Source organism: Bombina bombina, chromosome 8, assembly GCF_027579735.1.
Source record: "Bombina bombina isolate aBomBom1 chromosome 8, aBomBom1.pri, whole genome shotgun sequence".
In the NCBI taxonomy this organism is placed as follows: domain Eukaryota; kingdom Metazoa; phylum Chordata; class Amphibia; order Anura; family Bombinatoridae; genus Bombina; species Bombina bombina.
This window is the reverse complement of record NC_069506.1, coordinates 92,730,279-92,750,622: the sequence shown is the minus strand read 5'-3', so window position 1 is coordinate 92,750,622 and position 20,344 is coordinate 92,730,279. Positions and strand designations below refer to the sequence as shown.

At 40.4% G+C, this 20,344-nt stretch overlaps 1 protein-coding gene across 1 annotated transcript in view; it reads right to left on the bottom strand.

Moving 5' to 3' along the window:
- Positions 1–20,344, bottom strand: part of KLHL17 (kelch like family member 17) — a 607,468-nt gene that overhangs the window by 480,598 nt on the left and 106,526 nt on the right. Inside the window, exon 3 of the mRNA XM_053690457.1 lies at positions 8,642–8,863. Coding sequence (XP_053546432.1) covers positions 8,642–8,863 — 222 coding nt within the window. The remainder of the gene's footprint in view (positions 1–8,641; positions 8,864–20,344) is intronic.

Genomic DNA, 20,344 nt, shown 5'->3' with positions numbered 1-20,344 from the left:
GAAAAATCAGGACGTTTTGGATGGGAGGATTTGGCGACGAAACACAGCTTTTTAAACTTGTATAAAATAAAAATACATCTTTTTTTTTTTAACTTAGCGACAATGTTTACTGAGACTTAATATAAGCGTAGCATAGATCCAGAATGGTTAACATTACCTTCACTTTAAACTGCTCCAGGATAGATGGGCCTTACAGGAAAGTAGAAGGGGGTTAGTAGATAGCCTAAAGATCCAGAATACTGACTGGGAGAGAGGCCTCTCAGTGACCTTAAACCAGTCTGAATGGCTATTCTCTACTGTAAAACAAGCCCAGTTATAAGGAATTTGATTTCAAATTCTACTATTAGCTTTGGTAATTGCACAACTAATTGGGAGAGTCTAAGCTATAGAAGTCTTATGTAAAATGGATGAGAACAGCCAAAAGCATGAACATTTGCCAGAACAGGGAAGCCAGAGGCTCCTGCAAAATGCAGATTGTGAAAACAGGATGGGAAAAATATGCCAGAGGTAGAGGGAGAGAAATAGTCTCAATAGCTGACTCTAGGAGGAAGCCTAAAAAGGATATAGATACAGCCTACTTGAAGGACTTGTTCCAGATGTTAACAAACCAGCAATGATGTTCAAGAGGATCAAAATCAAATGGATGTAGGTCCTTGAGGAATATAAAGAAAGGCATACATCTTTGTAATGAATAGAGTAGGCAGGAGGACTGTGCAGATAATTGTAAATATTATCTATCTAGTTAACAGATGAAAGGGACAAGTTACAAATTTGGAAACAGAAGTGAATAAAAGTGAAAGGAAGGTACTGACATTAGTATGGATTGGATGGAACATAAAGATAAGCACTGTCAAGACTGATGGTAGTTATGAAACAACCTTGATCCAAGCCTCAAACAACATTTTCCAAAGAATGTAAGCTGGAAACATAGGGATTCAAAAATCTTCTGAGATATTAAAGTAAAAAAAAGAAGACAAACACAACCTTGTTGATCTCCATAGACCAAGATGGTGGCATTGTGTCTTATCACGCCTCTTCAGATATAACAGTTGGCTATTGAAAGAAAAAAATATTAAGTGAAGTGCCTACTAAAGGGCAGCACTGGAGGGAAAAACAAAATTTATGCTTACCTGATACATTTCTTTCTTTCTGGGCATGGAGAGTCCACGACTTAATTCCAATTACTAGTGGGATATTCAACTCCTGGACAACAGGAGGAGGCAAAGAGCACCCAGCAAAGCTGTTAAGTGTAACTTCCCTTACCCATAATACCCAGTCATTCAGTCAAAGGAAAATGGAAAAAGAAGAAACACAAGGGTATAGAGGTTTACTAAAACAAAAACTGCGAAATTATAATTAAAAAGAGGGCGTTGTCGTGGACTCTCCATGCCTGGAAAGAAAGAAATTTATCAGGTAAGCATGAATTTTGTTTTCTTTCCTATGGCATGGAGACTCCACAACTTCATTCCAATTACTAGTGGGAACCAATACCCAAGCTAGAGTACACAGAATGAAAAAGGAGAGAGAACAAGGCAGGAGGACCTAAACCGAAGGAACCACCTCTTGAAGAACCCTTCTCCCAAAAGAGGCCTCAGCCGAGGCAAAAGTATAAAATTTGTAGAATTTGGAAAAAGTATGCAAAGAGAATCATGTTGCCTCCTTGTAAATTTGTTCCACAGAAGCTTCATTTTTGATGAGGAGACAGCCCTAGTGGAATGAGCCGTAATTCTCTCAGGAGGCTGCTGTCCAGCTGTCTCATAAGCAAAACGAATCATACTTCTTAACCAGGTAGTAGAAGGGTAGTAGTAGAAGTAAATGGGTAGGAGAAGTGGCCTTCTGACCCTTACGCTTTCCAGAGAAAACAACAAAAAGGGCAGAAGATTGCCGAAAATCTTTAGTAGCTTGTAGATAAAATTTTAGAGCATGCACAATATCCATGTTATGCAAAAGACGTTCCTTATGATATGGATTAGGACAAAAAGAAGGAACAACAATTTCCTGATTAATGTTTCGATCTGACACCACCTTAGGGCGAAAACCCAATTTAGTACGAAGGATCTCCTTATCTGCAAAAAAATAAGATGGGGCAATCACACTGCAGAGCTAAAAGCTCAGAAACTCTGCGAGCGGAAGAAATAGCAAGGAGAAACCAAACCTTCAAAGATAACAATTTTATATCAACAACATGTATCGGCTCAAACGGAGCCTGCTGCAAAACTTTAAGTTAAGTTTAAGGCTCCAAGGAGGAGCAACAGGTTTAAACACAGGCCTGATTCTGACCAGGGCCTGAACAAAAGCTTGAACATCTGGTAAATCTGCAAGATGTTTGTGCAAAAGAATAGACAGTGCAGAAATATGGCCCTTCAGAGTGCTGACTGACAAACCTTTCTCCAGGCTATCCTGAATAAAAGATAAAATTCGGGGAATCCTCATCCGGCTCCAGGAGAAACCCTTAGATTTGAACCAAAAAAGGATTTTACGTCATACTTTATGGTAAATCCTGCGAGACCGCTTCAGAAAAAACACGTCTAGAAAGAACTAGGCATTCAATAACCAAGCAGTCAGCTTCAGAGAATCTAGATTTGGATGAAGGAATGGACTCTGAATTAGAAGGTCCTTCCTTATAGGTAACCTTCAAGGTGGAAGAGATGACATCTTCACCAGATCCGCAAACCAGATCCTGCGAGGCCAGGCAGGAGCTATTAGAATCACAGACGCTCTCTCCTGCTTGATACGAGCAATGACTTGTGGAAGGAGAGCAAACGGAGGAAACAGATATGCTAGACCGAAATTCCAAGGAACCGCCAGAGCATCTATCAGAGCAGCCTGAGGATCTCTTGACCTTGATCCGTACTTTCGAAGCTTAGCCATCAGATCCAACTCCGGGAACCACCCACCTGAGGGTTATCCTTGAGAACACTTTTGGATGGAGACCCCACTCCCCGGGATGAAAAGTATGTCTGCTCAGAAAATCCAACCTCCCAATTGTCCACTCCTGGAATGTGGATGGTAGATAGGAGACAATCGTGACCTTCCGCCTGCTGTAGGATGCGAGTCACCTCCTTCATGGCTTAAGAACTCCGAGTTCTTTCCTGGTGGTTAATGTGAGCCACTGAGGTGATGTTGTCTGACTGGAATCTGATAAACCGGACTAAAGATAATTGAGACCAAGCTGTCTGAGGCATTCCCTCTAAGATGTTTAAGGGAAGAGAAGACTCTTCCTTAGACCACAGGCCCTGAGCTTTTAGAGAACCCCAAACAGCTCCCCAGCCTAACAGGCTGGCGTCTGTAGTCACAATCACCCAGGAAGGTCTCAGAAAGAAAGTGCCCCGAGACAGATTTTCCTGTGAAATCCACCACGAGAGAGAGTCTCTTGTTAGGGGATCCAGATTTATCCTCTGCGATAAATCTGAATGGTCCATCAGCCCAATCACCTCATGCATTGAGCCACTGATGGATGAATAGCAGACTGGAGAGAAAGGAAAGAAGCAAGAAGTTTGGATTTTCTGACATACGTCAGGAAAATCTTCATGGACAGGGAATCTATGATTGTCCCTAGGAAACACACTATTGTAGCTGGAACTAGAGAACTCCTTTCCAGATTCACTTTCCACCCGTGGGAAAGTAGAAAAGACAACAACATCTCTGTATGAGATTTTGCTAGTTGAAAAGATGATGCCTGAACCAGGATGTCGTCTAGATAAGGCACCACAGCAATTCCCTGGGATCTGATCATTGCCAATAGAGCCCCCAGAACCTTTGTGAATATTCTGGGGGCTGTGGCAAGACCAAACGGAAGTGCAACAAATGGGAAATGCTTGTTCAGAAAGGAAAACCTTAGAAACTAGTGATGATCCCTGTGAATGGGAACGTGTAAATACGGGTCTTTCAGGTCTATGGTCGTCATGAACTGACCTTCCTGAACCAATGGAAGAATGGAACAAATAGTTTCCATCTTGAAGGAAGGAAAGTTCCCTCCTTTTTACGAACCACAAATAGATTTGAATAGAATCCTTGACCTTGTTCCTCTAGTGGGACTGGAACAATAACTCCCAGGGAGGATAGGTCCACTACGCAATTTAAGAAGGCCTGCCTCTTTACCAGGTTTGTGGATAGTCTTGTCAGGAGAAATCTGCCCCTTGGAGGGCAAGACTTGAATCCTATTTTGTAACCCTGGGATACTATGTCCACAGCCAATGGATCTGGGACATTGCGTATCCAAGCCTGACGAAAAAAGAAAAGCCTGCCCCCCACTTGATCCAAAATTGGATCATGGGCGGACCCTTCATGCTGATTTAGAGTCAGCGGAAGGCTTCTTGTTTTGCTTCCCCTTATTCCAAGGCTGACTAGACCTCCAAGAGGTCTTGGCTTGCTCTGGCTTAGAAGAAGAATTCTGTCCTTTAAAGTTACAAAGGGAGAGAAAATTAGAATTCGGGCGACCCTTAGGTCTGTTCTTCTTGTCCTGAGGAAGGAAAGATCCCTTTCCACACGTAATATCAGAAACAATTTGCTCCAAAGCAAGTCCAAATAAAGTTATACCTATATAAGGTAAAGACAAAAGCTTGGCTTTAAAGTTAAATCAGTCAACCAGGATTTTCACCACTGAGCTCTGCGAGCTAGAACAGTAAAGCTAAACATCTTAGCTCCCAGTCGAATTACCTACATGTTAGCATCGCAGATAAAGGTATTGGCCAGTTTAAGAGCTTTGAGCCTATCTTGGATCTCCTCTATCGTAGTCTCCTCTGATATCAGATCAGACAAGGAGTCACACCAATAAAATGTTGCACCCGCAACCCTAGCAATACTTGCCGCAGGTTACCACTGTAATCCTTGATGGATGTACATCTTTTTTAAGTAAGCCTCTAGCTTCTTATCAATAGGATCCTTAATAGGAATGGTAGTTCTTTTAGCCAGGATAGAGATAGCTCCCTCTACTTTAGGCACAGTGCGCCATGAGTCACAAATGGTGTCAACAGCAGGAAACATCTTTTTAAAAACAGGGGAAGGGGAAAAAGGAACCCCTGGCTTATCCCATTCCTGAGCTATAATTTCAGGCATCTTGTCTTGAACAGGAAAAACATCCACAGATGAGGGAGAATCATAAACTCTATTAAGTTTAGAAGACTTTTTAGGGTTGACAGTAAGCAAAGTCGTTCAAAGTAGCTAGAACCTCCTTCAGAAGCAACTGGTGATGTTCAAGCTTAAATCTGAAATTAACATCTTCAGATTCTGAAGATTTTCCCCCCATTGTGTCAGAGTCTGAGATCTCACTTTCAGAATCTACTGAAGTATCCTCCTCATCAGACATTTGGGAAAGGTTGACCATTAAAGATTTAGAGGGGTCAGAAACCTTACTAGCAGAAATATGTCTATATTTCCTCTTACACTTACCCGAAGTAGGGATAGCAGATAAAGCTGCAGACACCGCAGAAGTTATCTGTGCAGCAAAATCTCCGGGCAAATAAACACCCTCAGGAGGATGAGAGGAACTGCAGGGCACTGCATGTGAAACCATTAAGGCTTGGGACGTTTGAGGAAAAAGCTGTGGCATATCCCGAACAGCATTATCCTGATAGACAATTGGCTCAGAAGGGAGTAATGTATCTTTAAATTTTAGAGTCTTAGCTAAGCATGAGGAACAAAATTGCATAGGCAGGACAATTTGGGCCTCTAAACATCCGTAGAATTTGACTGATCCTGTTCTGAGTCCATAGTTACAGACATCAGGTCCCACTTAATATGACAAATTTAGAATTTAAATAAATAGATTGTTCACACAGAGTACAAAAATAGATGTTTTATCATATAAACAAAATTAATTTCCTTAAGGCAAAGGAAAAACTGTCACCGTTTAAATCAACCTCAGACTGCCTGAGCCTCCTACCATGACAGGAATTGATTACCCACTAGCAATAGGAAGAGATCCTTTCCTCTTGGAAGACAATCCAATTGTCGAGTACAAGCAGCAAAGCCGACACTGTTAGACTCACTAAGCTCCGCTCCGATATAACGGAAGTGCGGAAATCACGTGAGCGGCTGAAAAAATGAAACTGCGCAATTACAAGCATGCGCTAATTACAAACTGTTCTTAAAAGTAGTAAAAGGTTCTTTAGATCCCTATCCTTCCATAACCTCTCTGCCATAGCCCATCTGCTATATAAATATAGGGAAAAGTAAACATCCCTTAATAACCCTTCAGCCAAGTCTTAAGTCTCTTACATATATGTGTTAAAATTTAATGACAAGGGGTATTAACCTCTTGACAGATAAAGTGCCAGTAAAGCTGCAAGTGCCAGTAACACTGCCCAAATAAAGGATAACTAGGTCCCAAAAAAGATCCACCTGAGGGTTAACCTCTAAAGTGCTGTCCTTCAGTACCTAGAAGGCAAAGGCACTTACCTGTGGATCTAGCTGCAGGGCAGATAACAGCTACTTAGGTGTGACAGGTACTCCACTCCCTGTCATGGACCTGTATTAAAAGAAGGAACAGAGTAACCAACCCTGGATTTCTGCAAAGGGGTAGCAAATGTGTTAGAAGTAAAGCAAAGACTACCTTGTTGCCTTCTAACTGCTAAAAGCCACCACTACTCTTACTAAAGATATTGACCTGGACACAGCTAGACCCCAATCCTTGCTTGCATGGAAAATTATATACTGTATCTTCATACACCATATTCGCACATCCTCCATTGACAGAGGATTGGGGATAATGGGTAAGGAACATTACACTTAACAGCTGTCAGGGTTTTTTCCCTGTTTTGTTTGCCATGTGCTGCTGGCAGCCATTTTACTCACCTCTCTTCCTGACTATGGTGCATTGTGGGGGATGCTGCTCATTTCCTGCACTTCCTTTTATGGACAGACTGGTGTGCATCATCCGTGTGAGATAGGATGCAGTCTCAAAATTGTGATGTCATCACTTATTATTTAAAGGGCCTCTGTTCAGTATGCTTTGCCTTTGCATTGTCTCAGACCTGTTTGTGAGAGTACCTGTGTATTACCTGGCTTCCTGACGTCCTTCCTGGTTCCTGATCCCTGGATTGTTCCTGACTCTGCTGTTTTCTTTGCTGCTGATTCCGGCTCATCTGACTATTAACTTTGGCTCCTGACTCGGCTCGTCTGACTACCAGCTCTGGTTTTGACTCCTGGCTTGTTATTTGACTTGTGGACTTTTTATTATTTTTTGCTATTAATAAAGGTGTGATTATTTTTGCACTTCTTGTCTCAATCTGATTCCTGGCACCCTGACAACAGCTTTTCTAGGGTGCTCTTTGGCCAGGAGTTGAATATCCCACTAGTAATTTGAATGAAGTTGTGGACTCTCCATGTCATAGGAAATAAAGAAAGGCTATAAATCTGTCAGATACAATTTAAATAAACACCTGTAGGGTTTGAGGAGGGTAGTCAAGTTGGGATTTTCCACTTTCTAGAGGTTTTGTTGGAGCAATGACAAAATAATTGGACCATAGAAAAGAGGTTTCTATGGTTCGAGAGTTGTGTCACTAAGTAACTACACAGAGAGCAAAATAGGTTTTGATACCTGGAATATCTCTTGTCCGTAAAAGCATAAAAATGTTGCCCCTCTGAATGAGTCAGGAGAATTGGCAAGCCTAAGCCAAATAGCATACTACTGTCAAAGTGCATGGAGAGTAGTTTTTAGCTAGAGTTGAAGATCCGGCAAACAGACACAAGGCATTCATAGTGGTGATAGAAATAAAAATTGTAGCTCATCAGATGAACATACTTCAATGCTTGACAAATCTGTTTAAAAATTAGGAGCCAGTAAGACTATTTAGGAGCCAGACAGTGGTATTTGTATGTAGATATATAGAAAATAACCCCAAAAATTAGGAGCCAAGGATAGAATTCTAGGAGCCAGTGGCTCCTTGGCTCCTGGGTTTGTTGAGCCCTTTTAAAAGGTGATAGGAGGAGGAGTGTGAGGACTTCTTTCTTGGATGGTACAGTTATCCATGATGAAATCAACGATGGCAGTATAAGAGAAAACAACCTTATCTTCAGCATCTGTTTGATTGAAAGTGAGAAATATGGAAATTGTGGTTATGAGCAGTCAGGCAGTATGGAGTCTTGTATAATTGATGGAAATAATAGAGATGGGTCAAAGATATGATGCAGCCAAGTCAGGGGGACATAGCTCCCAAAGAAGCAGCCTTCCCAATAAAAACCTAGAGGCAAACGAAAGTTGTAAGGAGGGGTATTATTAAAGCCTTTCTCAAAGTTGTGGCTCAATATTAACCCATTAGTAATGAATAATCTACTACTTCAGGTGCTGTAATTAGGAATGTAAGAGAAATATGGAATGTGAGATTTCCATTATAGAAAAATGTACATTGTTTTATAGCATTTATGTAATGTTTTAATGGGAGCAAAAGAGAGCAAATAAATTATATAAGATTCACTTTTATTTGCAAATACTTGTAATATAATCCTTTGAAATGAAAAGCAGCCAATAACAAGGTAGCAACCATTTGCAATATAGTAAATCTTAATGGACATAAAGTTCACACATAATGAAACACACATGCGGCTATTCCACTTTAGTAGTAAACGTGAAAGGCTCCTACATGTCACTGAAAAAAAGCGCATTAGTCTGTGTTTGATGGAGTAAAAGGAAAATCAGAACCTGTTTCAGTGGCAACAGCATGAACTCCTCAGTCTTGGACACTTCTACAAAGTGTTGCAGGACATATTTGTGTGCAGACTTCAGCAGGTCGCTACAGGAATGTGTATCTGCAAAACTGCGGATCCCCAGGCAGTTGGAGGGATCAAGTTGGCTTAGAAGGAACTTGCAGCAGGCGTCCCTCACACCGTTGAGCTGCAGAAGGCTGGCAGCTGGAAGCAATGTCTGCCAAAAAGATATCGGTAAATGTCAGGATGTGACCTTGGATCATCCAAAATGTAAGATTCCTCTAACCTTTTTCTGTCACAGAGGCCAAAATTTTGTTGCTCTTTCAATATATTGCTGGCATATCCAACAGTAAGAGGAAACTTACATGAATGCATTGCAGACAATGGAAAATCTATAAATATTCAACCAACTTTGGCACAGTTTACATTCTGCTATAGCTCTGTCAAAACCATATACATGGAAAATGTTGCTATTATAGGAATCCCATTCTGTCTGTAATTAAAATTTTATGCTACAATATCTGTGAATATATGTGTAAGGGCCAGACTGAGACCAAAAAAAGGTTAAAGTATTCAAAGGAACATGAAACCCATTTTTTTTTTTCATGATTCGGATTGAAAATGCCATTTCAAACAACATTCCAATGTCTTTCTATTATCTAATTTGCTTCATTCTTTAGATATCCTTTGTCAAAGAAACATTGATGTTTTTCAACAAATTATATCAACAGAATGAAACAAATTAGATAACAGAAGTACATTAGAAAGTTGTTTCAAATTGCATGCTCTTTCTAAATCATGAAAGAAAAAAAAATGGGTTTCATGTCCCTTTAACCCCTTAACCCCTTAATGACCGAGGACGTGCAGGGTACGTCCTCAAAAAAAAGGCAGTTAACGCCTGAGGACGTACCCTGCACGTCCTCGGTGTGGAAAGCAGCTGGAAGCGATCCTGCTCGCTTCCAGCTGCTTTCCGGTTATTGCAGTGATGCCTCGATATGGAGGCATCCTGCAATAACGCTAGATGGCCATCCGATGCAGAGAGAGCCACTCTGTGGCCCTCTCTGCACCGGACATTGATGGCCGGTATCGTTGGTGGGTGGGAGCCGACTTGGGAGGCGGGTGGGCGGCCATCGATGGGCCGGGTAATGTAGAGGGGGGCGGGATCGGGGGCAGAGCCGATGGGGGCGCGCACGGGCGGGCGCGTGCACGGGGCGGGAACGGGTGGGAACGCTACACTACAGAAAATATAACTGTATAAAAGTTTGAGAAAGGGGTATTTTAATGGGAAAAAAAATATAAATCGAAGGTATCTAGGAGGGGGTGGGGGGTTGGTCTTTGGTGGGGCAGGGTGCTACACTACAGAAAAGGGGAAAAATTTAAAAATCACCAATTTTATTCTAAACTGGGTACTGGCAGACAGCTGCCAGTACCCAAGATGGCGGCCATTAAGACAGAGGGGGAGAGTTAGAGAGCTGTTTGGTGGGGGATCAGTCAGTTTGGGGGCTAAAGGGGGGTCCTACAGAGCAGCATATGTAAATATGCCTTTTCTTTTTAAAAAAAAAAGCCCAAATATAGCTTTTATTTTAGTACTGGCAGTTTCTGCCAGTACTTAAGATGGCGGGGACAATTGTGGGGTGGGGGAGGGAAGAGAGCTGTTTGGGAGGGATCAGGGGGTCTGATGTTTCAGGTGGGAGGCTAAGCTCTACACTAAAGCTAAAATTAACCCTGCAAGCTCCCTACAAGCTACCTAATTAACCCCTTCACTGCTAGCCATAATACGTGTGATGCGCATTTAGCGGCCTAAGTACCAAAAAGCAACGCCAAAGCCATATGTGTCTGCTATTTCTGAACAAAGGGGATCACAGAGAAAAATTTACAACCATTTATGTCATAATTGCACAAGCTGTTTGTAAATAATTTCAGTGAGAAACAAAAAGTTTGTGAAAAAGGGAACTTTTTTTTTTATTTGATCGCATTTGGCGGTGAAATGGTGGCATGAAATATACCAAAATGGGCCTAGATCAATACTTTGGGTTGTCTGCTATACTAGAATAAAGCTAAAATTAACCCTACAAGCTCCCTACAAGCTCCCTAATTAACCCCTGCACTGCTGGGCATAATACACGTGTGGTGCGCAGCGGCATTTAGCGGCCTTCTAATTACCAAAAAGCAATGCCAAAGCCATATATGTCTGCTATTTCTGAACAAAGGGGATCCCAGAGAAAAATTTACAACCATTTATGCCATAATTGCACAAGCTGTTTGTAAATAATTTCAGTGAGAAACTGAAAGTTTGTGAAAAAGTGAACGATTTTTTGTATTTGATCGCATTTGGCGGTGAAATGGTGGCATGAAATATACCAAAATTGGCCTAGATCAATACTTTGGGATGTCTTCTAAAAAAAAATATATACATGTCAAGGCATATTCAGGGATTCCTGAAAGATATCAGTGTCCCAATGTAACTAGCGCTAATCTTGAATAAAATGGTTTGGAAATAGCAAAGTGCTACTTGTATTTATGGCCCTATAGCTTGCAAAAAAAGCAAAGAACATGTAAACATTGGTTATTTCTAAACTCAGGACAAAATTTAGAAAATATTTAGCATGGGTGTTTTTTGGTGGTTGTAGATGTGTAACAGATTTTGGGGGTCAAAGTTAGAAAAAGTGTGTTTTTTCCATTTTTTTCTCATATTTTATAATTTTTTTTACAATAAATTATAAGATATGATGAAAATAATGGTATCTTTGGAAAGTCCATTTAATGGCGAGAAAAACGGTATATAATATGTGTGGGTACAGTAAATGAGCAAGAGGAAAATTACAGCTAAACACAAACACCGCAAAAATGTAAAAATAGCCTTGGTCCCAAACGGACAGAAAATGGAAAAGTGCTGTGGTCATTAAGGGGTTAACGACCAACGACGTATGGGGTACGTCCTGCAAAAAAATGCAGTTAATGACCAAGGACGTACCCCGTACGTCGTTGGTCTTTGAAAGCAGTGGAAGCGATCCTGATCACTTCCAACTGCTTTCATGTTATAGCAGTGATGCCTCGATATTGAGGCATCCTGCTATAACATTTTTTAGCCCACCGATGAAGAGAGAGCCACCCTGTGGCCCTCTCTGCATTGGCCATCAATGGCCATGTTCGTTGGTGGGTGGGAGCTTACCCAGGGAGGCGGGTGGACGGCCATCGGTGGGGAAGGGTGCGAGATCGAGTGCGCGCGCGCGTGCGCACGTGAGTGGGTGCACGCGCGTGCACGGGAGCGGGTGCGCGCGCGGGCGGGTGGGAACCCTACACTATGGAACAAATGTTAAGTGTTACACGGTGGGAGAGAGGGTGGGAACATTAGAAAATAACTTGTAATTTAACGATCTGGGAGGGTGGGAGGTTGGGGGTTGAGGGGGGGCAGCTACACTACAGAAAATATAATTTTTAAAATAATAAAATATAATAAAAAACATATTTGATTTCAAACTGGGTACTGGCAGACAGCTGCCAGTACCCAATATGGCGCATAATAAGGCAGAGAGGGGGGTTAGAGAGCTGTTTGGGGGGGATCAGGGAGGTTGGGGGCTAAGGGGGGATCCTACAGAGCAGAATTATCATTTTTTTTTTTTAAATCCCCAAAAAACTCTTATTTTAGTACTGGCAGACTTACTGCCAGTACTTAAGATGGCGGGGACAATTGTGGGGTGGGGGAGGGAAGAGAGCTGTTTGGGAGGGATCAGGGGGTGTGATGTGTCATGTGGGAGGTTGATACCTACACTAAAGCTAAAATTAACCCTGCAAGCTCCCTACAAGCTCCCTAATTAACCCCTTCAATGCTGGGCATTATACACGTGTGGTGCGCAAGGGCATTTAGCTGCCTTCTAATTACCAAAAAGCAAAGCCAAAGCCATATATGTCTGCTATTTCTGAACAAAGGGGATCCCAGAGAAGCTTTTACAACCATTTACGCCATAATTGCACAAGCTGTTTGTAAATAATTTCAGTGAGAAACCTAAAATTGTGAAAAATTTAACGCTTTATTTTTATTTGTTAGCATTTGGCGGTGAAATGGTGGCATGAAATATACCAAAATGGGCCTAGATCAATACTTTGGGTTGTCTACTACATTATACTAAAGCTAAAATTAACCCTAAAAGCTCCCTACAAGCTTCCTAATTAACCCCTTCAATGCTGGGCATAATACATGTGTGGTGCGCAGTGGCATTTTGCGGCCTTCTAAATACCAAAAAGCAATGCCAAAGCCATATATGTCTGGAATTTCTGAACAAAGGGGATCCCAGAGAAGCATTTACAACCATTTGTGCCATAATTGCACAAGTTGTTTGTAAATAATTTCAGTGAGAAACCTAAAGTTTGTGAAACAATTTGTGAAAAAGTGAACAATTTTTTTTATTTGATCGCATTTGGTAGTGAAATGGTGGCATGAAATATACCAAAATTGGCCTAGATCAATACTTTGGGATGTCTTCTAAAAAAAAATATATGCATGTCAAGGGATATTCAGGGATTCCTGAAAGATATCAGTGTCCCAATGTAACTAGCGCTAATTTTGAAAAAAAGTGGTTTGGAAATAGCAAAGTGCTACTTGTATTTATGGCCCTATAACTTGCAAAAAAAGCAAAGCACATGTAAACATTGGGTATTTCTAAACTCAGGACAAAATTTAGAAACTATTTAGCATGGGTGTTTTTTGGTGGTTGTAGATGTGTAACAGATTTTGGGGGTCAAAGTTAGAAAAAGTGTGTTTTTTTCCATTTTTTCCTCATATTTTATATTTTTTTTTATAGTAAATTATAAGATATGATGAAAATAATGGTATCTTTAGAAAGTCAATTTAGTGGCGAGAAAAACGGTATATAATATGTGTGGGTACAGTAAATGAGTAAGAGGAAAATTACAGCTAAACACAAACACTGCAGAAATGTAAAAATAGCCTTGGTCCCAAACGGACAGAAAATGGAAAAGTGCTGTGGTCATTAAGGGGTTAAAGGTAGCTCAGTCCACTTTTTCATCCTTCCTTTCCATCGCAGACTTGTAAATAATAGGTTTGGAGTAGTACTAGGTGAGGATGATCGATAGACAGATAGGTAGACAGACAATTTACAATTAAACATAACACAATTTACTATTTTATAATATATACACACACACACACACACATATATATATATAGATAGATAGATAGATAGATAGATAGATAGATAGATAGATAGATAGAGAGCGAGAGAGATATTAAACCAAAGTCCATTGCTTTTCGTTAAACATACAGGAAATATGCGTATGTAGGTAGAAGTGTAGTTGTGCTATTACACACAATTTATAGTTATTATACAGTTCACAGTTAATTTCGGATACAGGTGAAAAGAGTGCATAAGCAGTATATAAAAGGAGTCAAAGGAGCTTCTACTTATTTGAAACTAACAAGTCAATCTTGTGCATCAGCAATGCTCAGCCAATAAGATTACTGTGGCTAATACAGTTCATTTGCTTCAGTGCCGCTTGGAGTGTATCGGGCAGGTCTCCGTAGGATGAAGGAAGGACCTGTGAACAGGTTATTATACCTCAACTTAGATGTACTATACTAGTATCACCTGGTCCAGTCACATACAGTAATATACAATTATAGCTGCAAGGCATAGGGCAGGGGCACCTTCCTACCTCCCCTCCTGAGATCATTCTAATAGCTTGTTAAAGGGACAAGGAAGTCAGAATTACGCATTCATGGTTCAAATCATGCAAACAATTTTCAAACACTTTTCTTTCAATTTACTTCTATTATCAAATAAATTTTGTTCTCTTTGTATCCTTTGTTCAAGAGCAGCAATACCCTACAGGCAGCTAGCTGGTGACCTCTGACCATCCTTTTGGATGCTGATTCTGCTTTGCCCACCTAAAATGCTGTTACAGACTTCTGCATGCTCCTTGGACCCTGATTCTGTTATACCCTAAACTGCTTACCTATAATGATGTTACAGACTTCTGCATGCTCCTTGGACCCTGATTCTGCTATACCCTAAACTGCTTACCTATAATGATGTTACAGACTTCTGCATGCTCCTTGGACCCTGATTCTGCTATACCCTAAACTGCTTACCTATAATGATGTTACAGACTTCTGCATGCTCCTTGGACCCTGATTCTGCTATACCCTAAACTGCTTACCTAAAATGCTGTTACAGACTTCTGCATGCTCATTGGACCCTGATTCTGTTATACCCTAAATTGCTTACCTATAATGATGTTACAGACTTCTGCATGCTCCTTGGACCCTGATTCTGCTATACCCTAAAATGCTTACCTATAATGATGTTACAGAGTTCTGCATGCTCCTTGGACCCTGATTCTGCTATACCCTAAACTGCTTACCTATAATGATGTTACAGAGTTCTGCATGCTCCTTGGATACTGTTTCTGCAATACCCTCTACTGCTTACCTTTAATGATGTTACAGAGTTCTGCATGCTCCTTGGATACTGTTTCTGCAATACCCTCTACTGCTTACCTTTAATGATGTTACAGACCTCTGCATGCTCCGTGGACACTGTTTCTGCTAGACCCTCTACTTCTTACCTATAATGCTGTTACAGACGTCTGCATGCTCCGTCGACACTGTTTCTGCTAGACCCTCTACTGCTTACCTATAATGCTGTTACAGACTTCTGCATGCTCTGTGGACACTGGTTCTGCTAAACCCTCTACTGCTTACCTATAATGCTGTTACAGACTTCTGCATGCTCCGTGGACACTGGTTCTGCTATACCCTACACTGCTTACCTATAATGCTGTTACAGACTTCTGCATGCTCCTCTGATTCTGCTATTCCCTGTATTGAACTCTGTTTCTGACCTCTGGCCAGTCACCTATATATTTCTGCCAGGTTCTTTTCTGCAAGTTTGTTTCCTCCTCTGATGGATTTCCTGTGCTGCACTTAAAGGGACAGTATACTAAAATAGTTTTCCCTTAATGTGTTTACAATTGCTTTTTTTACCAACTGCAGAGTAAAAAATGTATGAAAATTAGCTTTTTAAGGCTTATTTGTGTATATTAAAGCTCTGATTTTGTGTTTTGAAGCCATAACCTAATAAAATGGGTTGAGCTTGTAGGTATAATCAGATCTCATTACTGTATCACATTGTGCACATATACCTGCTTCTTTATCTTATATCTGTTCTTAAAACAATCACCAATACTTTGAGAGAACAATGGAAAATCAACATTTTATTACCTTATCTCTGCCTTATCACACTGGGAGTGTAATTTCTTCTGCTGGCTGCGTTTACAAAGCTTATCTATAGCTGGTACGCGCGGCCACAAACTTTCAGAATAGGTGGGGATACCACATGCTAAATTAACAATTTCAAATGCCAATATAAGGGTAAAGGAGCTACTTGTAAACAATTTAATACACTCCAGCAGGTAAAGTGGATCATTGGGAACAAATTAAAGGGGAGAAAATTTTTGATTAAACTGTCCCTTTAAGGTAACTTCAGTTTTTTGTGTTCTAGTATAGTTACTTGGCCTAGATTTAGAGTTTAGCGGTAGCCGTCAAAACCAGCGTTAGAGGCTCCTAACGCTGGTTTTTACCGCCCTCTGGTATTTGGAGTCAGTCAGGAAAGGGTCTAACGCTCACTTTTCAGCCGCGACTTTTCCATACCACAGATCCCCTTACGTCAATTGCGTATCCTATCTTTTCAATGGGATCTTTCTAACTCCGGTATTTAGAGTCGTGGCTGAAGTGAGCGTTAGAAATCTAACGACAAAACTCCAGCCGCAGAAAAAAGTCAGTAGTTAAGAGCTTTCTGGGCTAACGCCGGTTTATAAAGCTCTTAACAACTGTGCTCTAAAGTACACTAACACCCATAAACTACCTATGTACCCCTAAACCGAGGTTCCCCCACATCGCCGCCACTCTATTAAATTTTTTTAACCCCTAATCTGCCGACCGCCACCTACATTATACTTATGTACCCCTAATCTGCTGCCCCTAACACCGCCGACCCCTATATTATATTTATTAACCCCTAACCTGACCCCCACAACGTCGCCGCCAGCTACCTACAATAATTAACCCCTAATCTGCCGACCGCAAAGCGCCGCTACTTACGTTATCCTTATGTACCCCTAATCTGCTGCCCCTAACACCGCCGACCCCTATATTATATTTATTAACCCCTAATCTGCCCCCCTCAACGTCGCCTCCACCTGCCTACACTTATTAACCCCTAATCTGCCGAGCGGACCGCACCGCTACTATAATAAAGTTATTAACCCCTAATCCGCCTCACTCCCGCCTCACTAACTCTATAATAAATAGTATTAACCCCTAATCTGCCCTCCCTAACATCGCCGACACCTAACTTCAAGTATTAACCCCTAATCTGCCGATCGGAGCTCACCGCTACTCTAATAAATTTTTTAACCCCTAAAGCTAATTTTAACCCTAACCCTAACACCCCCTAAATTAAATATAATTTTATTCTAAAGAAATAAATTAACTCTTATTAAATAAATTATTCCTATTTAAAGCTAAATACTTACCTGTAAAATAAACCCTAATATAGCTACAACATAAATTATAATTATATTGTAGCTATTTTAGGATTAATATTTATTTTACAGGCAACTTTGTATTTATTTTAGCCAGGTACAATAGCTATTAAATAGTTAAGAACTATTTAATAGCTAAAATAGTTAAAATAATTACAAAATTACCTGTAAAATAAATCCTAATCTAAGTTACAATTAAACCTAACACTACACTATCAATAAATTAATTAAATAAACTACCTACAATTATCTACAATTAAACCTAACACTACACTATCAATAAATTATTTAAATAAAATATCTACAAATAACTACAATGAAATAAACTAACTAAAGTACAAAAAATAAAAAAGAACTAAGTTACAAAAAATAAAAAAATATTTACAAACATTAGAAAAATATTACAACAATTTTAAACTAATTACACCTACTCTAAGCCCCCTAATAAAATAACAAAGCCCCCCAAAATAAAAAAAATGCCCTACCCTATTCTAAATTAAAAAAGTTCAAAGCTCTTTTACCTTACCAGCTCTGAACAGGGCCCTTTGCGGGGCATGGATCAAGACATCGGAGGAGCTCTTCTGGATCGATCGGTGAACCTGGTATGGTGAAGATAAGGTAGGAAGATCTTCAGGGGCTTAGTGTTAGGTTTATTTAAGGGGGGTTTGGGTTAAATTAGGGGTATGTGGGTGGTGGGTTGTAATGTTGGGGGGGGGGTATTGTATGTGTTTTTTTTACAGGCAAAAGAGCTGAATTCTTTGGGGCATGCCCCGCAAAGGGCCCTGTTCAGGGCTGGTAAGGTAAAAGAGCTTTGAACTTTTTTAATTTAGAATAGGGTAGGGCATTTTTTTTATTTTGGGGGGCTTTGTTATTTTATTAGGGGGCTTAGAGTAGGTGTAATTAGTTTAAAATTGTTATAATATTTTTCTGATGTTTGTAAATATTTTTTTATTTTTTGTAACTTAGTTCTTTTTTATTTTTTGTACTTTAGTTAGTTTATTTCATTGTATTTATTTGTAGATATTGTATTTAATTAATGTATTGATAGTGTAGTGTTAGGTTTAATTGTAACTTAGGTTAGGATTTATTTTACAGGAAATTTTGTAATTATTTTAACTATTTTAGCTATTAAATAGTTATTAACTATTTAATAGCTATTGTACCTGGTTAAAATAATTACAAAGTTGTCTGTAAAATAAATATAAATCCTAAAATAGCTATAATATAATTATAATTTATATTGTAGCTATATTAGGGTTTATTTTACAGGTAAGTATTTAGCTTTAAATAGGAATAATTTATTTAATAAGAGTTAATTTATTTCGTTAGATTTAAATTATATTTAACTTAGGGGGGTGTTAGTGTTAGGGTTAGACTTAGCTTTAGGGGTTAATACTTTTATTAGAATAGCGGTGAGCTCCAGTCGGCAGATTAGGGGTTAATGCTTGAAGTTAGGTGTCGGCGATGTTAGGGAGGGCAGATTAGGGGTTAATACTATTTATTATAGGGTTATTGAGGCGGGAGTGAGGCGGATTAGGGGTTAATAACTTTATTATAGTAGCGGTGCGGTCCGCTCGGCAGATTAGGGGTTAATAAGTGTAGGCAGGTGGAGGCGACGTTGTGGGGGGCAGATTAGGGGTTAATAAATATAATATAGGGGTCGGCGGTGTTAGGGGCAGCAGATTAGGGGTACATAGGGATAATGTAAGTAGCGGCAGATAAGGGGTTAATAATAATATGCAGGGGTCAGCGATAGCGGGGCGGCAGATTAGGGGTTAATAAGTGTAAGGTTAGGGGTGTTTAGACTCGGGGTACATGTTAGGGTGTTAGGTGCAGACGTAGGAAGTGTTTCCCCATAGAAAACAATGGGGCTGCGTTAGGAGCTGAACGCGGCTTTTTTGCAGGTGTTAGGTTTTTTTTCAGCTCAAACAGCCCCATTGTTTTCTATGGGGGAATCGTGCACGAGCACGTTTTTGAAGCTGGCCGCGTCCGTAAGCACCGCTGGTATCGAGAGTTGAAGTTGCGTTAAATATGCTCTACGCTCCTTTTTTGGAGCCTAACGCAGCCATTCTGTGAACTCTCAATACCAGCGGTATTTAAAAGGTGCGGCCAGAAAAAAGCCAGCGTTAGCTACGCACCCCTTTGGCCGCAGAACTCTAAATCTAGGCGTTAGTTCCTTCCTCAGCCCTCAGGTCTAACAGGTGTGACACATGCTCTTTTCGGCTGCTCCTGATCCCTTACCCAAACCACTATTTGCTGACCACAATACAGATCTTTCTCTATACACCCTCCATAAAAAAGCGTAGAAAGGTGTGGCACTTTTTATACTTGCGGAGCTGTGAAGGAAGTATTTAATGGCATTTTTTGGTGCAGATCGCTTTTGCTCACATTTGCATATAAAATGCCCTAATGTGTTGACACAATTACTTAAAGGAACATGAAACCCCAATTTTTCAGAACCATAGAGATCTCATGCCAGAGACCCAAGAGGACGTCACTGCTCTCAAACTGAGCCATAAACCCCTGAGGAGGCTAGTGTCCTGCTGTCTCCTAAGCCAGCGAAAAAACACTCCTCCAATAACAATAAGGAAATTGGCTAAGACTTCAAACCCTTGCACTTCCCAAATATGAATATACAACAGAAACAAATTATCTATTCCTATGCAGCTTGCAAATAAAACATCAAGATATGATTCCCCGAAAAGGGAAAAAAAACCTTTCCATATAGAGAAGGAAAAGACATGGAAAAACAACAATCTTAGGGAGAAAAACCTAACAAATCTCGTCACACAGCCATATTAGAAAGGAAAAACCCATTTAAGTAATATTGCAAGAGTATAACGTCAAGATTATAGTATATAGAAAATAATCTACAGACGGAAGGGATCATTGAAGAAAACTCCCTAACATTAAAATCTAAACTCCAAGACGGAGCAGTAGATTGAATTCACCGGCCTGACCGCAGTCAGTGCCCTAGCAAAAATAACTTAATTCCAGGAACCTCTGGAACAGCAGGACCAAAGGGTATCTTAAAAAAATGGCATGCTAGTCCACAATCCAGGGGCAAGAAACTGCATCCGGATTCAAACTGCAACCTCCTGCTAGCTAGGCAGCTAAATTAACCCTCAGGCTAGTA